Below are 20,122 nucleotides of genomic sequence, written 5' to 3'. Positions count from 1 at the left end.
TCCCCAAGCCACCCAGGGATCCCCTGGTTGGCAGTTTTTTTTACTTCTGTTCTTTTTTAGCACTTCAGATATACCACACTACTCCCTTCTGGCCTGTGAAGTTTCTGCTGAAGAATCTGCTGATAGCGCTATGGGAGTTCCCTCATGCGTAAGAAGTTGTTTTTCTCTTGGTGCTTTTAAAATTCTTTCCTTAACTTCTGTCACTTTAATTATAATGTGTTTTGATGTGGGTGTCTTTGGGTTCCTCCTATTTGGAACTCTCCAAACTTCCTAAATCTGGATGTCTGTTTCTTTCCCCAGGTTAGGGAAGTCTCTCCTCCTTTTGGGACCCCTGTAATCTACTTAATAGTGGCTCATCAGTCTTTTTCAATTTGCTTTTGCTTATCTGAGTGGTTAAATTCCACTGCTCTGTCTTCACTTCATGGGTGCTTTCTTCCACTTACTCTAGTTTGTTGTTGAACCCCTCTGTTGAATTTTTCAGTTTGGTTATTACAGTCTCCAGCTGTATGATTTCTGTTTGGTACTTTTTAGTTTTTCAGTCTTTGTCAAAATGTTCACATGATTCATGCTCTCTTGACGTTGGTGAGCATCTTTCTGACCTATTTTGAACTCTCTATTGAGTACATTGATTATCTGTACTTCATTAAAATCAGTTTCTGATCTTTTTGTTTGGAAGACAATCCCTTTTTTCTGCATTTTCCTTAACTCTCTGTGTTGGTTTCTGTGCATTAGGAAAAAAGCCTACCTCTCCCAATTTTGACACTGTTCTCATATAAGAGATGAGCCTCATCAATCAGACCAGCCTGAGCTCCTGTTTGCCTCCCAAACATCTATGACTGTCCAGGCCACTGTCTTCATTCTTAGTGGTTCCCAGTAGTTGAGGGTGTACTGAGGCTCATTAATTTCCCAAATGTAAAGACCGTTTTCAGCACTTAGATGCAAGCTGATTGGAAATCAGACCTCTGGCAGCAGCTGGGGAAGTATGCATTCAAACTCCTTCTAGGGAAGAAGTAGGACACGGGTGTTTTTGCCTGCTTCCCCTGTGCTGAACATGAGGGAGCACAGAAGGGTGCTCCCATGCCTGTTTCTTTGTTTGCTAGTCCTTTGGGAATCATGAACTCAGGTCCCATTGGCCACAAGAGCTAGGTGATTTGCGGAACCTGTGATAACTAGTTTGCATTCTTTCCAAAGTTGGTACACCAACAAACAGCTGTACCCTTGAGGAACAGGGCTAAGAATGGAGCTGACATGGACTTTTACTCCTTAACTTTATATCTGTATTATCCCCAGCTTTTTTTTGCTTTTTTTTTTTTTTTTTTAAATGAGGAGCCTTATTGCTTTTATCTTGAGAAATGGGAAAGGAAAGGAAGAAGGGAGGACACAGAAAGGTCCCCAGGAAGACTGTGCTTTGGATATACCTTTTTTATACCAAGTAATAATAGATACTTCAGATTCCTTCAAGAAAGCAATTCAACAGTAAAGTCTAAAAATATCAGAAAACTGGTATTTTAAAATTGAAAACATTACCTCCTCCTTGGACAAATGCCTGAATTTTGTCTGGTATCGACTCAGTTCTACATTCAAACGATGGACAGTCATCTTTAACCCATCATTTTCATCCACCAGTTCTTGAGCTTGTTTTCTCAGATAAAGTAGTTCAGGTGCAGTAACTACTGAAAAGAATAAATAAATTTAATATTAAAAGAACTTCTACCACATTGATCAAGATTTTATGTAAATTGCCAATTATCTAATCTTTCTTCCTGTTTGGGCTCACAGAGGCAGTGGAGGACAGACGTATAGATATCAATGTATAAAAGTTACTAAGTTCTTTTAACATAGTCAACAATGTTCTGGAAGTTTGTGCATTGTACAATTAAAGTAAAATGAAATTTTGATGGGAATGAAAAAGTCATTGTTTCAGATGATATACAATATGTGCCTTGAAAATCATATAAAATAAATGTAAAGTTTATTAGAACTAATAACCTTCCCATAGAATAGTAATGTACTATTAGAAAATAGACTCCAAAAAGTAGTAGCACAAATAATATAAAGTCGCAGAAATAAATGTGCCTAAGACCAGAAATGCAGTCTGTATGAAAAAGACTACAATACTTTTCTTAAAGCCATAATATTAGACTAATGTAAATAGATCAATGTATAGAGGAAACATTACTGAATATTTACATAATCTCAGAGTTAAGAAGGACTTGACCAAGGGCATAAGTCATAAAAGAAAAACACCCTATATTTAGCAAAATTATTAACAAACTGAGAAACCAGTACATATATGAGAAAGGTCCAAAATCCCTAACATTTAAAGAGCTCCTACAAATCAATAAGAAAAAAAAAAATCAAAGTATCTCAATGTAAAGTGGGAAAATTTATGAAAGAGAAAAAAAATGACCCACAAAGATATGAAAAAATGTTCAAGCTCATCAATAGTAAAATAAATACACATAAATTTAAAATGAGATTTTCCTGGGATGCCTACATGGCTCAGTCAGTTAAGCATCTGACTTCAGGTCAGGTCATGATCCTAGGCTCCTGGGATCAAGCTCCACATTGGGTTCCTTGCTCAGCAGGCAGGGAGCCTACTTCTCCCTGTCTCTCTGACTGCTGCTCCCCCCTCCCCCCCGCCTCTCTGTCAAAAAAATAAATAAAATCTTAAAAACAAAACAGATAAAACAAAATAGGATTTCCTCCATGACCTTTTTGCCTGTCAAATTAGTAAGGAAAATATAATCCTTATCACTGGTAAGTATGTGGAGAAAGAGGCACTTTTAAAAATATTTATTTATTTATTTATTTATTTGAGAGAGATAGAGAGAGAGCATGTATGCATGTATGCGTTGGGGTAGGGAGACGGAGCAGAGAAAGGGAGAGAATCTCGAGCAGACTCCACATGGAGCGCAGAGCCCGACTCGAGGCTTGATCTCAAAGATGCACTTTTATGTGCTGTTCACAGGGATAAAAGCCCATATGAAATATATGTAAGATACTATGCTAAGCATAAAGAACCAAAAGAAGTATTGGAATTTCTTTAGCATAATAATGACATAGCAGATAAAATCAAACTTTAACAAGGATATTAATGAAAGAGCCTTAATTATTATAATACAGTATCAACATTAACATCAACAAATATTATAGCATAAAACACTAGCTTTCAAAAAATAAAATAAAAAAAAAAAAGAAAATCAGTGAATCTGAATCCTTATTTGTTCCTTTAATAAACGAACTGTGTAGTTGTCCCCACCTTCCTGAGAGGATGTCTTCTCAGCCTCTTTCAACTTTTGATGTTCTTTTTCCGTTCTTTTCAGTTTTAATTGTAGTTCTTTCATTGCTCGTTTTACTATGTTAAGTTCAAGAGTAAGGGTTTGATTTGCATTGATTAGCTGCATATTTTCTTCTTTTAATTCTTCAAACTTTTCTTTGGTTATTTCTATATATCTTTGCCGTGTTCTACCAGCTATATCTGGAAAGGTATAGAGAAAAAGTTTTTAAGTACTGACTGATATTACAGTATTATTACTGATATTACAGTATTATTAAAATTACAATTTTACACCAAAATTATAAGAGACTATCTCAATAACCATGTGAATCACTTCTTCATGTCAGACCTTGTGCTATGTAGTCCTTCAGTCCTGCAGTGAGAATGGCCTGTAGGAGGAAAGAGTGAGTGGTCTGCTGAGGCTACAGTAAGCCACAGGGAAGGGGGCAGCAGAGGGAGGCAGGAGCCGAGGCAGATCATAATACTGATAGTGGAGGATCTGTCCTGCAGGCCACCAGGAGCTAGAAAAGGGTTTTAGGCAAATGTGTGAAAAGAAAGGGCTCTACTTCTCAGATGAGCCCCTGAGGCCAGCAGTGAAGAAAGTGAATGTAGGCAGGGAGGCAGGGAGGCCAGTCCAGAGGCCCCTAGTCAGGGCAGAGAGGAAGAGAAAGATGAGAGAAGGCCTCAGAGGCTAACCCCTGACAGGGCCCAGCAGCTGACTGGGTGTGGGCAGTGAGGGGGTGCAAATCAAGGAGGCCCACCAACACCCGTGGTTTGGAAGACACTTAGCTCGACAAGGAACACCAATGAAGCAGAGAGGGCGAGCTCAGTTTAGGACACAGGCCATGCTCTGAAGGAGGCCTCAGCTGGAGAGACTGAGGAGCCACCAGCATGTGGACATCAGGGAGAGGAGAAGCCAGAGGTCACGAAGGGTTTTTAAGAGTTTTAGCAAGAGAGACTGGAGAACAGAGGGCGATGTTCCATGGAGAGATATGTTCACAGGGGTCAAAGGAGGTAAGGACCACAATGGGCTGCCTGGCCTTGGCATGCCTCTGAGTGAAGGTGGAGGCGGAAGCAGAGCTTCTGGGGGCAGACCAGGGTGGGAGGGCTGGTGGCTCCAGATAGTGGACCGGCCCACACCCCAGGCAACTGGCAAGGGCTAGCGCAAGGACTGGGGACTCCACATAGCCTCCTTGCCCCCCGATACATCATACCCAATCCTTAGGACAAGAAAGGGTTGTCTAAGAAATTAGTAACTCCACAGCTACCCTGAAAACAAGGGTGGAACTCAGAGGTATCCCAGAAAGAAAACATTTGAGAGTAAAGATGGAAGCTTCAGCCTAAAATATGCCCAAAGAGGTCAGCTAGAAAAGGTGAGAGTGGTTCCTGGCATGTGCCTGGCCCTGGCAAGTGGTGGGGACACGAAGTGGTCCCCATTTGCATCCACCGGCCTCCCAGTGTCTGAGCACATCCTGTGAGGACATCCATCCACCATTCAATGTTTCAACATTTAGACCCTCCCTCTTAGGGCAGAGGTGCCCCTCTTCCCAATTTCAGTAACGAGACAGAAGCAGCAGCTTTACAGGGGGAAAAAAAAAGTTCTTTATTTTAGACAAGATTATTCTGGGCATTCTCTAAAATAATAAGCTTTTCATCATAATTAAATTCAAAAGGCAAATACCTGGGGAGGGTGGAGGCTTTTGACATAATGGTGGTTTTTCATCCTAGGGAAGAAAAAACATGAGTAATGAATTAAGAGTTTTAGCATCTGGGGCACCTGGGTGGCTCAGTCGGTTAAGCATCTGCCTTCGGCTCAGGTCATGATCCCAGGGTCCTAGGATTGAGTCCCGCATCGGGCTCCCTGCTCAGTGGAGAGTCTGCTTCTGCCTCTGCCCCTCACCTCTGCTTGTGTGCTCTCTCTCTCTCTCTCTTAAATGAATGAATGAATGAATGAATGAAATCTTTAAAAAAAAAAGTCTTAGTATCTTCTAAAAGGAGACTGGCCAGAGCAGCTGGGTCATCGTATATCAAGTATTTAAATACCCTTTTTTCTCTTCACTTTGGTTCTTGTACTTCTTAGTCTTCTTTAGCTTTAGAGACTCTAATATCCATTGTTTCTTTTAACTGAATCTTAAACGTTAAGGGTCTTGCACTCTGGCGGCTTCGCTGAGGCACTAATGGAAGTCCTGTTCAGGCTGTCTTCCTGACTCTTCACCCGTGAGTTCAGCCACTTGTGTTTTCACATGCAGGTCCCACAAGGGGCAGGATGTCAGTTCATGTTTGAAAGCACAAGACAGGACTGCAGGTACTGAGCAGAGATGGGCGAAGCAAACTCTGTTTTTTTTTTTTTTTTTTTATTCCTTGGGATAGGCAAAATGATCCCAAACACCACAGAGAAGCACATTTCTAAAGTGTCGAGAAAAGTATATGATCTTCCTTTCCAACCCCAAAGCTAGAGGAAAGGGAAGGCTTTGAACTTTTGTTCACTTTTCCATTACACACCGGCCTGATATTAAGTTTCTAATTTCCGCTGAAGAGTTAGATAAGACTACAAATTAACTCTACTGAGAAATCTCTAATTTTTAAATTCCTATGATATTGCAGGATTAAAACTTAAGTTAAAGCTATTTCCATGTTTACAAAAAAAAAAAAAAAGGAAAAACCTATTTCCATGTCTCTAAATTTGTTGTTGTTTATTCATTCTGCAAATTGTGTATTTGATTTCTAACCACCCACTACGTTATATTCATTTTTGAACTATGGAAAACATGAGTTTCTCCATGTTTCAAAAGTATTTTATTACTATTATTATTTTTTTTAGCAAGAGCGTGCGCACATGCACACGTACACACATGCACACATGCCTGTATTTTGGGGCAGGGGCAGAGAGAGAAGGAAGGAGAGAATCTTAAGTAGACTCCGTGCTTAGTGCAGAGCCCAATGCAGGGCTGGATCTCATGACCCTGAGATCATGACCTGAGCCAAAATCAAGAGTCAGACGCTTAATGGATTGAGCCACCCAGGCACTCCTAAAAAGTATTTTTAAAAAACACTTAATGGGAAAGGACTCTTAAGGGAAGATCCCCCTCTACCCCCAACAAATCACACAAGTTTTTAAAAATTATGGCAGAAATTCTATTAATTTTAATAGAATTTAAATTAATTTAAATTAATTAATTCAATTGATTCTATTAATTTTCTCAATTAAACTGGGTTTAAAAAACATGAATCTTACCTTTAAATTCAGAACAGAATGCTTATCATCTGATTAAAAAGAGAGAGAGAAAGAAGCATTTTCAAAGCTGGTAAAGACACGTGACAACTCCGAAGAGCAGGATCACAGGAACCTGCCTTCTGCCGACGACGGAACAAGGCCCGGGCGGGGACAGCCTTCCGAGGTTCCACAGCGATCTGGTCCCCACAAGGCAGAGGGCCTGACTGCACTGCTCACCTCCTCCTGTTAAGTCCGTTGCACCTCCCGTGGCCCACATGACTGCAGAGCCAGGGCTGAGTCCTTGGAGTGGCCCCCATTCCCACACGGCCCTATCTCCTCTTCTCTTCACAAGTGCCACCACCGTTTCCCAAGTGTGCCGAGAGGCTGGACTCCTCTCTCCCTGGAAGTGGCATCTGACCCGGTCAGAGTTGTTCCTTGGAGCAAACCACCTCAGCGACACAGAGGCGAACAAATCTCACCCCATTATTCACTCTCAATTACAAACACGCATCTGTGATGAAGGTGCTCCGAGGAGGGTCATCTTATGCCCTAGTGTGCCCTGTACCCTCTGTTGTAGTGAAAAGTTGGTTGTTGTTCGTTTCTACAATTTACAGAGCGGAAAGAACTGGATGGAAATAAATTGGAAACAAAAATGCAAAAACCAGCAGAATTCAGAAAGACGGACGAAAATGCCTAAAGATACATAAAAGATTATAAATCTACTTTGTGGTTCATCACAATTACCAAGCCTTGAACAATAATCACGAAAGAAATTATTTTTGACCAAAATATCATCTTGCCCCATTATTTTAACTGAACTTCTGATCAAATGTCCTGGGGCAGTCTAGACTGGCACATGGACGAAACCCTGCCTTGTCCTTCCAAGTGCGGTAACGAAGCCCCCTCTACCCACTGCCTTCTCCAGCCGGCAAGGCTGCCTGCTCTCCTGAGCTTTGTGCTGCTTCTGTCAACCATCTCGGCACCCCAGACTGCAGCTCCCCATCGGCACGTCCTGCCCCACAACTGGAACGTGAGGGTGGGGGTCCTCAGAGATGACTGCGGCTCCGTCATCTCTGGCACACGATAGGTGAGCATCTCATGAGCAAATGTTTAAAGTGATATAAAAGGACGCCTGGGTGGCTCAGTGGTTGAGCATCTGCCTCCGGCTCAGGTCGTGACCCCGGGGTCCTGGGATCGAGTCCCATATGGGGCTCCCTGCATGGAACCTGCTTTTCCCTCTGCCTATGTCTCTGCCTCTCTCTGTGTGTCTCTCATGAATAAATAAAATCTTTTAAAAAAGAAAGAAAGAAAGAAAATCACCGCCTCTATTGTATCTTGGTCACCAACTTTGCAGAAAAAAAGAGCCAGAATTGGCATCACCCAAGTTCACTTTGGTTCTTGATGTATGTACAGCACACTGGGCTCTGCTCTGTGTATATATTCTATTTCCTGTTTTCTCATTGATCGTTTCTCCAAAACGTTTGCAGACGCCTCACCCTTATCTCTCCAGTGTGTCAGGCAAGTGGTATAAACTATTTCAATAACAGCAGAAGTCTCCTACGCTGGCCATGCCAGGTACTATCCCCCATCCTCATAGAAAAGTCACACCACACAGTTTGCTGCCAAAAATTCTAGTAACACAGATAAATCAAAACTGCCCCCTAATCATCATCATCCTCTGAACCTTACCCCTCCCGAGAGATAACCATGGTTATCGATCGGGTATACTTCTTTTCAGATATATGTGAATGTATAAAACATAAAAAGTCAAATACGCAACCCCTCCTTCTTCCGCCTTCATATATAATAGACATTAGCCTGTGGGGAGGGGGAATAGCATGTACAAAGGCCCAGTGGCAGAAGGGACCACCACGCACCTGAAGAAACAGAAGAACCCTGGGAGTGGCTGGAAGATGGGCAGCAGGGGCAGGCCCAGCAGGTCTTATAGGCTGTGGGAAACCAGTGAGGAGGTCTAAGTAAAAATAAAAAGGGTGTGGGGGCCCATGGGGGGTAGACAGGGACACTACCAGACACTACTTCGTGTTTCGACGAGCTTGCTCTGGCTGCTTCCACAGCCTAACGCAGTGGGGACTCCACGTGCACCCATATACCTGCTGGGCAGGGGGCGGGGCGTGACTGCTGAGAAGAGCAAAGGGCCTACCTGACCTTGGAGACCCCAACATTTACTGGGCCAGCCGCAGGCTCACCTCCACTGCCCCCCTGCCCCTCTGCACCCCCGTGCAGGACCTACCCAGGTCGGGTGGCGCAAGGATGCGCTCCATCAGCAGAGGGCGCCCAAGAGACACAGACGGGGAAGGCGGAGCTCCTCATCCCAGGGCCTCCTTTCCGCCCTTCCTTTTCTCCTCCCCCCTTCTCTCTTTCTAAGTGGCCAGCGGGCACCTCCCCATGAGTGGCTTCTTCTCTCACTCCCTGGAGAAGGTGGCTTTCCAGTGAGCTGAGTTCTCCGCTAGCCAGAGGGCCACAGCAGCACCATCCCCAGCGCTGCCTCTGGGCCTTGGGCGGCTCTCTAGACAGGTGTCTTCCCTGGGAGCTCTACGTGCACCGTAAGTGTACAGGGAGAGGCTCTTCCTTCTACCACTGTATTCGCTAGACTTCTCTCCAGCCCCTCGCAGGCAATCCTGTTAGAGTTGGTGGTTCTTTATGCTAAACTTCCCTGATCACATCACCATGTGCCTTCTGTCTCCTGACTGGATCCTGACTCAGTAACTCCCAGGCCATGGGCAGCACAGACATTAGAAAATGGGAGGGACTTGGGGGATCCCTGGGTGGCTCGGCAGTTTAGCCTGCCTTCGGCCCAGTGTGTGATCCTAGAGTCCCAGGATTGGGTCCCACGTTGGGTTCCCTGTATGGAGCCTGTTTCTCCCTCTGCCTGTGTTTCTGTGTCTCTCCCTCTCTCTCTCTGTGTCTCTCATAAATAAATAAATAAAACCTTAAAAAAAGAAAGAAAGAAAGAAAATGGAGGGACAGGTATAAACACAGGGAGACGTGCGAGGTGTGTCTAAGATAAGAGGCTGGTGACAAGATGATGTGTGTTACAGCAGCAAACAATCTACATTGTTAAAATTATCTATGACAGTAGTTATGTTGCATTTATGTATTTCAGCTTTTTTACAGTGAGAAAATATTACTTCTGTAATTAAAAAAGAGATCCATATCTGTACACGAACTTAATATTTGTATAGATTTCCCCATAGGGATAAAACATGCCATCTAACCAGCCCGTGTTTTCTGGTCCAGGTATCATGAGGGTCCTGACAAAGCAGCTAGCGGTGCCGGTGTCTTTCTCACCTGTACACAAAAGCCACCTCTTTGGAAACGGACAACTGTTCCGCACCATTGCCACAATGTGCCGCGCTCTCTCATAAACATGCCCAGGCACTCATTCAGCCTACAAACCACTAGTGGCTGGAGATGGCTGGGTGAACAAGACACTGTCGCTCGTCCACCCCATGGGGACCACTGTGTGCCGGCCCCAGGCAACACCAGGCCTTGGGGAGCAGAGGGGAAGGAGTGCATGGAGCTTAGAGCCTGAGCCAGCCTCCTCCTCCTTACCATACACTCTCTCACTTTGGAATGGACTCCAAAGTGAGCACCGGATACGTTAAAGACAACCTAACATCCAGGTAATCAGTCACGGACTAACTTAACTCCAGTGAAAACAGAACGCAGGAATATTCCCACTTATGATCACAGAACCATGGTGTGGAAGTACAATGGTTCTATGTTCAAAAAATTAACCAGTATTTATTGCCATGAAATGCTTTTATATTATTATTTTTTTTTTTTTTTTTTTACCTTTTTCTTGTGTACGCAGTGTTGTAAGAGCCGAGCCTGGAAACCCATCGTGCTCAGAAATATCGTCCTCATCTTCACTATCCACCTCATGTGATAGGGGAACCTTTTGGTGACAAAAGATAAGAGAACATGTGATAAATACAATCTGTATCAAATTTCCTCCTACCAAACTCAAGTGTCTTAACCATACGTCCTCCACTGCCACCCCCCACTGAGACACAGAACTACACCCAGCAGGGCTGGAGGAAACCTGGGTCCCTCAGGAAAAGCCTGGTAGCAAAGCCAATGCCATCCAAGCTCCGCTCAGGCCATGGAGAGCTCGCATCCCACCCGTGCTACCTGGGCCTCTTGCCTTCCTTACTCCCGCCAGGGACCAACCCACCTGGCCTGCTCTGCACAGCACCTAGGATCAGATCACTCTAGCCTGGCCCTGATGCTGTGTTATTCATTTCAACACGGCCAAGAACTGTTGAGCCGCCCTGGGAGAACCGTCATCCAGGTCCCTGTGTGGCACGAGGTCTGTAGGGTCTGTTATGTTTGCTCACTGTGAGTTCACTGTAAACGTCATCTCCTGGTGGAATGGAGCCTTCCCTGCCACCGTCTGGGAGGGTGTCCTACGGAGGTATCATGAATGGTGGCAGAGCTGTCCCTTACAGACCCGTGGGCCAGGAATGGGACCTCCCCGTGATGAACATGAGTGTGACACAGTCCCACTGGCGCAGAGGTCAGCTGAGGGGAAGAGCAGTGAATCATATCTGGTATAATAAGCCATGACTGGCACTGTCTGGGTTGGTGTCCCTTCTGCTCTCCTGATTCTTCAATAAAGTCTTGCTTATGTGATCAGCTGGGCCTCTCTGTGCTGTCGGCTATGGGGAGGGGGTGACATTCCCAAGCCTGATAGAGAAATAGTGGTGCTGACTGGCAAGATGTTTAAGAGAAGGGGCATTTCAGAGCCAAGAACTAAGGCTGGTAGGCCCACCAGGCTCTGGGAACAGGGCTCCAGGATGACCCAGCTCAGGAATGCACACTGGTCTCCCACTCTACTTAGCCTCTGAAGGAAGAAAAAATGAAATGACGTCTTGGCTTTTATCTCCTGGGAACCAACTGTCTTGTTCACCCTGTCAAAGATCTATTAGTCACTACCATCAAGGAGATGGGAAAGTGCTAAGGGGCTTCAAATATCACCCTCTCTGCTAGTCTCCGAGTACGAAGGCTGACCCCACATGTGTCCTGGATCCCTATGCCATGCACTGGGGTCCAGGCACGGTACAGGCCCACCGGAAATATGTACGTGTATACACGGCTGTTTACGGCAGCGCTGTTCTAAAGAGACCCAAACAAAACAAGCAAATATCCAACATCAGTAAAACGAGGGAGTCACCAAACCATGGCACTCCACAGCGGGCTGTTAACAGCAGGGACAGTGAACTGAGCATCGCGACACACGACAACTGAAGACCATCAAACGCTCCAAACAATACACACTGCCTGTACTAAAATCAGCCAGTTTTCAGAGTAGGCAAAACTACAATGATTTTCTAAGAGCTGGTCAGCTCTGGGAGTCAGAGCCGTGGTGAACTCTGGGGAAGCAGTGGCCTCTTCTCCGTCACAAAGAGGGGCTTTGGGGTACTAGTAATGTCATTTTTCTTTTTAATCTGGGTGGTAGCCACTTTATAAAATTTCACTGAGCCGTACATTTACAGCCTATGTACCTTTGTGTATAGTTAATACGTTGATTAATAAGCCTAGAGAATTTGTGACAATCTCCCAAAAATCTCTCTAATTTGAAAGTTTGAATTGAAAACATTTCTTAAACTGCCAGATACTTCTAAGGTAGCAAGGTAAAAACTACCTTGCTAATTCAAACAAAACCTGTTTGGTTATCGAAGAAATGGAAGGAAGAAGCAGGCCAAGCCAGCCGCAGCACTGACATTAGTAATACCGGGAATTGCCTGTCCTCATGTGCCTGAGCACCTATGCCAGGCTCCTTCACTCCCTTCCTGGGTGGTCTAGCATCCCAGATTTTAAAGAGGAAAATGTACGTACTGTAATTACCAGGGTAATTGTAGGTGGGGAAGAAAGGTTTAACCTGCAACCTAGTAGAGGGAAAGAACTCGAACTGAAAAAAAGCATCAATTCAAGGAAAGACTAAAAAAAACTAAAAAGAACAAACTGAGAAATAGAAAAACTGAAGATGGCAAGGTTAAACTCAACTATACCCACATATGCCTTAAATAGAAAAGAACTAAATGCTTCAGTAAAAAGACAAAGGGCAAGTTTGTCAAACTCCGTTAACAAAAAACTGTATGCAGCTGTACATAAATGGGGAAGTAGTAATGGTATGTGAATTATATCTCAGTGAACTTGTTTTAAAAAACGATATGCTCTTTACAAGACACGGATAAACATGATAGAGAAAGGGTGAAATCAACAGGTGGAAAAAAAACAGACCATACAAATATCAAACAGAAAAAAGGTGGAAAATTCAGACAAAACAGACGTTAAAGCAAAACATATTTTTAGAGATAAAAAGGTTCACTTTAGAGTGACAAAATATTCAATGTACCAGGAAGATACAGTTTTCAACTTGTACACACCTAACAACGTGGTTGGATGCCAAAGAACACGTGTTCTGGGATTTCATGCATGTAAAGTTCAAAAACATGCACAGTGATGTCAGAAGCTTTCCATGATTTGCAGGAGAAAACCTGCCAACACAGCAAGGAGGCTGCAGTGTGGATTCTTGTGGCTTCGACTATCTGGGTGGAGTCCCCACTATCTTTGGCCTCCAGCAGAGATTAACCCAAATGACACAGGGCCTAGCCCATGGGGCATGGCCACCTTCCCAGATGCCTCTCCTCACATCAATGATGCTAAGTTAAGAACCCCACCCCAGATAGTCATCAGAGATGGTCACCAGAGGTGGAGCAACATGAGGGTCCAGGTAGCTCCACTTTGGGGTAAAGTCAAGGCAGAGGGTGGTAAAAATTTGCAGTGAACCAAGAACTAACTCTGGTTTTTTGGTTTTGTTTTGAAGTAGGCTCCGTGCCCAACATGGGGCTTGAACTCATGACCCTGAGATCAAGAGTCATGTGCTCTACTGATTAAGCCAGTCAAGTGCTCCCCACAACTAACTTTGGACGGGGCAGTTCTGATTCACAAGGTAGAAAGACATCGGGAGGACCAATAATGTGCTTGACCAAGGGTTTGGGAATCCGTGTTTCCTCACCTGCTGCATAGAGGAAACCCCACACTGGAAAATGGCAGCACTTACTCTTGAGGGCTTCTGCATATTGGCTGGAATGATGACTTGGTGTCTTCCTTGCTATCCTGGCTGATGGGGTGAGGCTCCTGCAGAGGTGCTTGTACTGGTAGTAGTCAATAATCTCCATGCACATAAGACTAACAGGGCTATTTCTATCTGCACATGGACATGTAAATATGGAGAGTGCATGAGTCATGCCATGGCAGGCACTGCTACATCACTCATTCAGTAACTGGTACTCTCCTTTCTCCCTTGCTAAGAGACTCCTGACTTTGTTTGGTGCAAATGGACTCAGCCCTAGGGTATGATCCATGGGAATCCTCTTCCCCTTAGCCAGTGACTGACTGGTCAAGGGATGGCCATGTGACCAATGAGACTCCTCCTGAGAAGCTTCTGGAAAAAAAATGTTCTTCCTAATAAATACAGAGAAGCATAATGAGAAGGCCCTTGCCCCACTTCTTCCCTTCTGCTTTGGGGCGAGGACTGGTTGTGCCCACTGCTGACCATTAGAAAGAGGCTAAGGAGATCTCAGGTACCAGCCTTTGATAGGCAGCTGAAACAGCATTAGAATCTCCTGCCTTTTGATGTTGTTAGGTCACAGAGTTCCATGTCTATTATTTAAACCTTATGTTTGTCTATTCCATTTTTGCAGCCCCCCAAAAAACCCAACACAGATGTCAAAGTGACCACAGAGGTTTGTCCTGGAGAGAAGAGGAGGACTGGAATAGGAACGGCAGGGTTCCAGAACAAGCCTGCATCTCATGTGCCCTATCCAAAGCTTTTATAAGAAACACATATTCACACATTACCTGTGTAACTAAAAGAAAAACTGAAAGAAGCCAAAAACTCCAGAGACAGAAAGGGGACACTCCTAATCCTCAAGAGCAGCAACAGAAGAATGTCCACTATTTTTTGGCCTCCAGAAAATTCTAGAGAGGACTGGTTTACTCCTGCATGAATGGTTCCTCACTGGGTCTCCATCCAAGCACATGGTAGACACTCAAATATCCGTCTGTTGGCCAGTGGTTGGATGAATACATGAACAAGTGAGTGAATGCATGTTACCTTATGACAGGATGCTCTGCAAATCCACAAACACAACAATAGCAAGAATGAGGACAGGAAAGCTTTGGTAACATCCTTTACATGACTTCTACTTAAAAATAGTAACAAGGCATTTAGACTACACTCTCTTCCCTTAAAATCTATTGAAAGCAATTAAAAGAATGGGGGGAGGGAGGAGAAAGCTTAGTCGATGGGGCAGAAAACAGCTACCAAATCTATGAAAATTAGAACAGAAAGAGAATGCCAAAAGCTGCCAAACCTCCTCTGACTTCAGGCATGCAGATGATTGAAAAGCCACAAAGAGTCACAGTTATACAGGTCCACAGTGATGTTCTGACAGGTGCAATGAGAGCCAGGGTGCAGAGGGACCCAGGAGAAGTACAATCATTCCCATACGGCAGAAGCAAGGGGCGGAGAAGCTAAAGAGAGACACCAACAGAGAACCCACCTTTACTGTACAGAATCTAGCCTCTATTCTCCCCAAGAATTAAAGGACAGCATAGAGACTGACATCAAGAACCCAAAGAAGAGATACAGAAGACCAAGAAAAGTGACAAGGCACCAAAAGATGTAAAAAGTAAATTGGTAAAACTAAAAACCAAAAGGAAAAATGAAACCAATGCAGAGAAGGTGAAAGCTATACTAGAGGCAAAAACACAGTGACACAGAGATGAGGAGAGTACACAGAGCAAATCACAGAAAGTAACACGGCAAAGAATAAAGAGGGGCAAGTGATTACGAGAAAATATAAGACATGGAGGACAAAAAAAAAAAAAAAAAAAAAGACATGGAGGACAAAGGACAGCCAACAAATGTATAACTCGTGTTCCCAAAGGAGAATAAATGCTAAGATTAGTCAATGATAAAACGAAATAGGGAAGGAAATGTTCCCTGAAAACAAAAAAAGGAAGATGAAAATCTGTGTCTGCAGAATTAAATAACAAATGAAATTTTGGGGGAAAAGGACAGATAATAACACATAACACCATGAATTCTGGTGAAGTTACTGAACTGCAAAGGATAACAAACGAGTCTACCAAGGTGTCAGACAGAAGGATCAAGTGACCTCAAACGGAGAAGCAAGCAACTGGAGCTCCTTCGCAACTCTTTGCTGTCTCCCTCTGCAGTCCTCTCAGAAAGGTACCGCCCCTGCAGACATGGTCTCATTCCACCCTGCACCCTTCCTTTGTAACATTTATCATAACTGTGATCGATTAACTATAATCACGGTTATGACAAATGTTAATAATATGTGATTTATCACTACTGTGTGACTGCGGACGATGCCTGGTCCTCGCTGCATGCTCAGGAATTGTATTCAAGTTGAACTGCTGACCTACCCAGGCAGAGTGTCCTCCCTAACACAGTCCTCTATAAGTGCAGAGAGGTTATCTGACTTACCCAAGCCATATGACTGGGAAGTAGAGAAGCGGGGACTTGAACTCAGGTCTCTGAATGCTCAGGGCACTGCTCTGTCCACTGGATGCTAGCATCGCATGAACGGACCCCAAATCCACGCCCCCCCACTCCTCTCCAGCCTTACATTTGGGTGGCACCAATAAGAAATCTGCTGAAAACAAGACTTGCTTTCCATGTTAGGCCATTTCTGAGCGGGTGCACACTTCACATGAAGATGTTTGCCCAACTACCCTGAAACACAGAGAGAGGCATGAGGTATAGATTTAAATCCAAATTGCCTGATTTGGGTTGCTCTGTTTCCTTATCTTTCTAGTCTTGAAAATTATTTAAAGGAATTATGAACGACTCATATAAAAAGGATATAAAAAAGGATATAAAAAAGGATATAAATTGTAAGTTATTTACCTCAGATTACAGAGTGTCTATAATAAATACCAAAAAGGCAGGTTTGCCTTTTGACATTAAAGGTATCCCACAGGCAGTATCTCCTTCGGATCTGGTGCCATCTAGCGATCAAATAGCATTCTTACAGGCTCTACACACCCATTTTCCCCAAAAGGGATATACTTTAATCGTATCAATTTAAGAATATTTGGCCAGTTTCAAAGAAAGCTTTATGTCTAAGAAATAGTCTCAATAGGCAAAAGGACTACAAACACAAATTTTAATTCTAAACAGAGAAACTTGGTCGCCCTGGTCTGAAGCCTGCCTCTGCCCTTGGATGGTTGGTTGGGTAACAACCTTGGGCGAGTCACTTACCATGTTTCTTTACACACTTAACCCCAAGGATGTGAAGTAAATAAGATGATACATATAAGCTGCCTAGCATATATTAAATGCTCAGAAAATGTCAATGTGTCTCCCTCCACCTATTGTGTTACCCCTTTAACCCTCTCCTCACCCCCCTCCCAAAAAAACACAATCATAAGGCTGTGGGAAATCAAAATCCCTTTCCAGCTCAAAGGGCCCTTTCGTTCATGCCATCTGCAACTGGCCAGGACAAAGCAGACCGTCATGAGCCCTTCCAATTGCAATTGGTTCCTGGGTTGTATAAGGATGGCATTCCAGTCAGCTGGGATGAACAGAAATGGGGTGACCGGCATGCATATGCTGCTGCTTGAAAGGCAAAAGAAAAAAAAACTGCTTTGGAGAACAATCTGGCAGGATCTGGTGCGACCCTCAGCACACACAGGTGCATGGACCAAATGTGCGAGGAAATAACCTCTATGCTCATCGGTAGGACGTAGATATAAAAGTTAACGTGGATTCATCTCAAAACTGCAATCAGAGTGAAAAAAAGCCAAGGGGTAAAATGACTGGTTCGCTATGGTGACCTATTTACAATTAAGAAAAAAAGTTGGGCTGTATTTATTTGCTGACTTATTTGTAGTAAAAGAGCTAAAACACAGACTTCCAGAATGTATTCCAAATCTAAGAGCTGATTGTCTTCCAGGGAGGGAGACAAAGATTTCAACCCAAACTATGATTTCATTTCTTTTTAGAAAATCTGAGACAACTGGGCAGCCCGGGTGGCTCAGCGGTGTAGCACCACCGACGGCCCAGGGCGTGATCCTGGAGACCCGGGATCGAGTCCCACGTCAGGCGCCCTGCATGGAGTCTGCTTCTCCCTCTGCCTGTGTGTGTCTCTGCCTCTGTGTGTGTGTGTGTGTGTGTGTGTGTGTGTGTGTCTCATGAATAAATAAAATTAAAAAAAAAAAAAGAAAGAAAGAAAATCTGAGACAAGAAAAGATAAGATGTCCATACTTACTCATTCTGGAGAATGAGAATACCTATGTATTATATTATTTTTTACTTTTTCCTTTCTTTTTGGGCTGGGTTGTAGAAAATAAACATGTTCAGCTTTAATATAAACTGAAATGTCAGTTTTCCAAGGTGGGAGTACCAACTCATACACCCACCGGCATTAGAGGGCTCCTGTATAACCTCATCAATGCTTGATATTAATAGTTGTCTTGCTCTACTTTTCACATTTTAAACTAAAACAAAATTTCCCTATTGCACATGGGTCCTGAAGCCACCATGACACACGTGCCTACAAAATAAAATCTGTATCCTGCTAATGACAGAGGAGACTGTTTAGGTCACTATAATCTCTTTCTTCTATGGGAAATGGGGTGGCAAGCTTTACTTCCAAAATAGTTGAGTGATAGACAACTCTGTCTGTAACCTCAGTGCAAAATACCAGCCAGAAAGTCCGCAGATCGAGGGCAGACGGACTTCCCCTGGGCCCCTGCGGCAGAACTTACTCTAGGCTCGGCCACCACCTGCCTGCTTCAGAGCTTTTCCCATAGAGAAACCTCATGCTGCATGTTACAGTCTGCATGTGTTAGAAACTGATGGTTTGTTCGTGAAATGCTCACCGAAGGTCTCCTCAAAATAAACTCCCTAGGACCACTGAACATATGATTCAATACAGTGGGGGGCAGTAATAGAAACATAATCACTCTGTGTATAATTTGATGCTGTAAATGTGGGTACGTCACTGTAACGTGTTAATAGTGACGATGAAAAACGAGAAAAGAAAAAGAAATTACAGAACTGCCTTTGCCATTAAAGAAGCAGTACTATCTAGTTTCCCAAACCCTGGAGCATGGAGTTGAAACCAGAGCAGCTCAGGCAGTGGCAGAGGAATGGGCTCCGGAACCTCTCTGTACCACGTTCCTCACCGAGGCAGTGGGGGATAACTGCGGGAAAGAGCCTACAACAGAGACTCCCGTATGGGGATGCCTGGGTGGCTCAGTGGTTGAGCATCTGCCTTCAGCCCAGGGCGTGATCCTGGAGACCTGGGATCGAGTCCCACATCGGGCTCCCCACATGGAGCCTGCTTCTTCCTCTGCCTGTGTCTCTGCCTCTCTCTGTGTGTATGTCTCTCATGAATAAATAAAATCTAAAAAAAAAAAAAAAGACTCCCGTATGGTAAGCGCTCAAAGAATGTCAGCTACTACGGAGGTAAAGGAGGCTATTCCTCTTGTGGGGCATGAGTTTGAAGAAAGGTCGCAACGTGGATGTTGATACTGGAAAACTGACAGGAAAAGCAGCTCTGGGGGTCAAGAAAAGAGCAGGCTTGGGGGGTGGGAGTGAATGGGTGACGGGCACTGGGGGTTATTCTGTATGTTAGTAAATTGAACACCAATAAAAAAAAAAAAGAAAGAAAGAAAAGAGCAGGCTTACTAGCACTGGATGGAGATATACATTAACAACGTGAAGATGTTTATCTTCATCTCTGAAGGTGAAGGAACAGTCTTTGGACAATAAAGGAAGGAGCCTGAAACTGCTGCCTCACCAGATAAAAAAAGAGACTGCCCATGTTCAGAAAATCAGCCCTCAAGCAAAAGAGAAAAGGAAATCCTTGCTAATGCACTCGAAACAATTTACAGTAAGCTAATGTCAACGTGCAAAAGAAAGTCTGGAATGTGACCGACACCTGATTTCTGTGGGGCACGGCATACACAGCATCACGGGGACCTCCCCCTTCTTTGTGAGGGCTGACATCCTCCGACTCCTTGCCGCTGGACGACAGGTTTGTGTCCGTGTCCTCGTCCTCTGCGTAGCCCAGCATTTCAAAGGATGGCAAAGAAGTCCTTCTTCCTGTCTCATCCTGCCAACTTGGTCTGTATCGGAAGGTTGAGAGCAAAATAAACAAACAAATAAACAAGTGAGCCACTTAACACTTCACATAGATATATATAAACCAGTCCTACTGTTTTCATATGTATTTTTTATATATATATGTATTAGATGCCCCACCTGCAAGGCCCCACCACAAAAGTGTTCTGTGCACATTGCTAAGGATTAAGTCATCCACTATCTCATCTCCTCGTAAACTCAGCATTTCTTTCTAGCTTCTTATGTCGGTTTTTCTAGTTTCTATCACTGCCTACATGCACAATGTGCCTCTTTGGTAACACGTTTCTAAAGTCAAAACGTTAAAAGACAAGACTCAAGTGGATACACCAGTTTAGTCAGCCATTCCCTGTACTTAGGTTTTTGCCCTATTATCACTGTGGCAAATAACATCTGCGTGCAGATAATCAATCTCTTC

At 44.0% G+C, this 20,122-nt stretch overlaps 1 protein-coding gene across 8 annotated transcripts in view; it reads right to left on the bottom strand.

Annotated features, from left to right (window-relative positions):
• The window catches only part of CEP89 (centrosomal protein 89), a 74,683-nt gene that overhangs the window by 43,924 nt on the left and 10,637 nt on the right, over nt 1–20,122 (bottom strand). For 2 of the 8 annotated variants that reach the window (XM_077855987.1, XM_077855967.1), the window contains exons 4-10: nt 19,505–19,691; nt 16,184–16,285; nt 10,311–10,413; nt 6,516–6,544; nt 4,962–5,004; nt 3,263–3,481; nt 1,528–1,673 (exon numbers count right to left, since the gene is read on the bottom strand). In XM_077855987.1, the coding sequence (XP_077712113.1) occupies nt 1,528–1,673; nt 3,263–3,481; nt 4,962–5,004; nt 6,516–6,544; nt 10,311–10,413; nt 16,184–16,285; nt 19,505–19,691 (829 nt within the window). Of the gene's footprint in view, nt 1–1,527; nt 1,674–3,262; nt 3,482–4,961; nt 5,005–6,515; nt 6,545–10,310; nt 10,414–16,183; nt 16,291–19,504; nt 19,692–20,122 lie in introns of those variants that run through there. The other 6 variants (XM_077855978.1, XM_077856011.1, XM_077856001.1 and 3 more) reach the window with 6 other exon arrangements.

The sequence above is a fragment of the Canis aureus genome, chromosome 1 (genome assembly GCF_053574225.1).
Source record: "Canis aureus isolate CA01 chromosome 1, VMU_Caureus_v.1.0, whole genome shotgun sequence".
NCBI lineage: Eukaryota > Metazoa > Chordata > Mammalia > Carnivora > Canidae > Canis > Canis aureus.
This window is presented reverse-complemented; position numbering and strand designations above follow the sequence as displayed.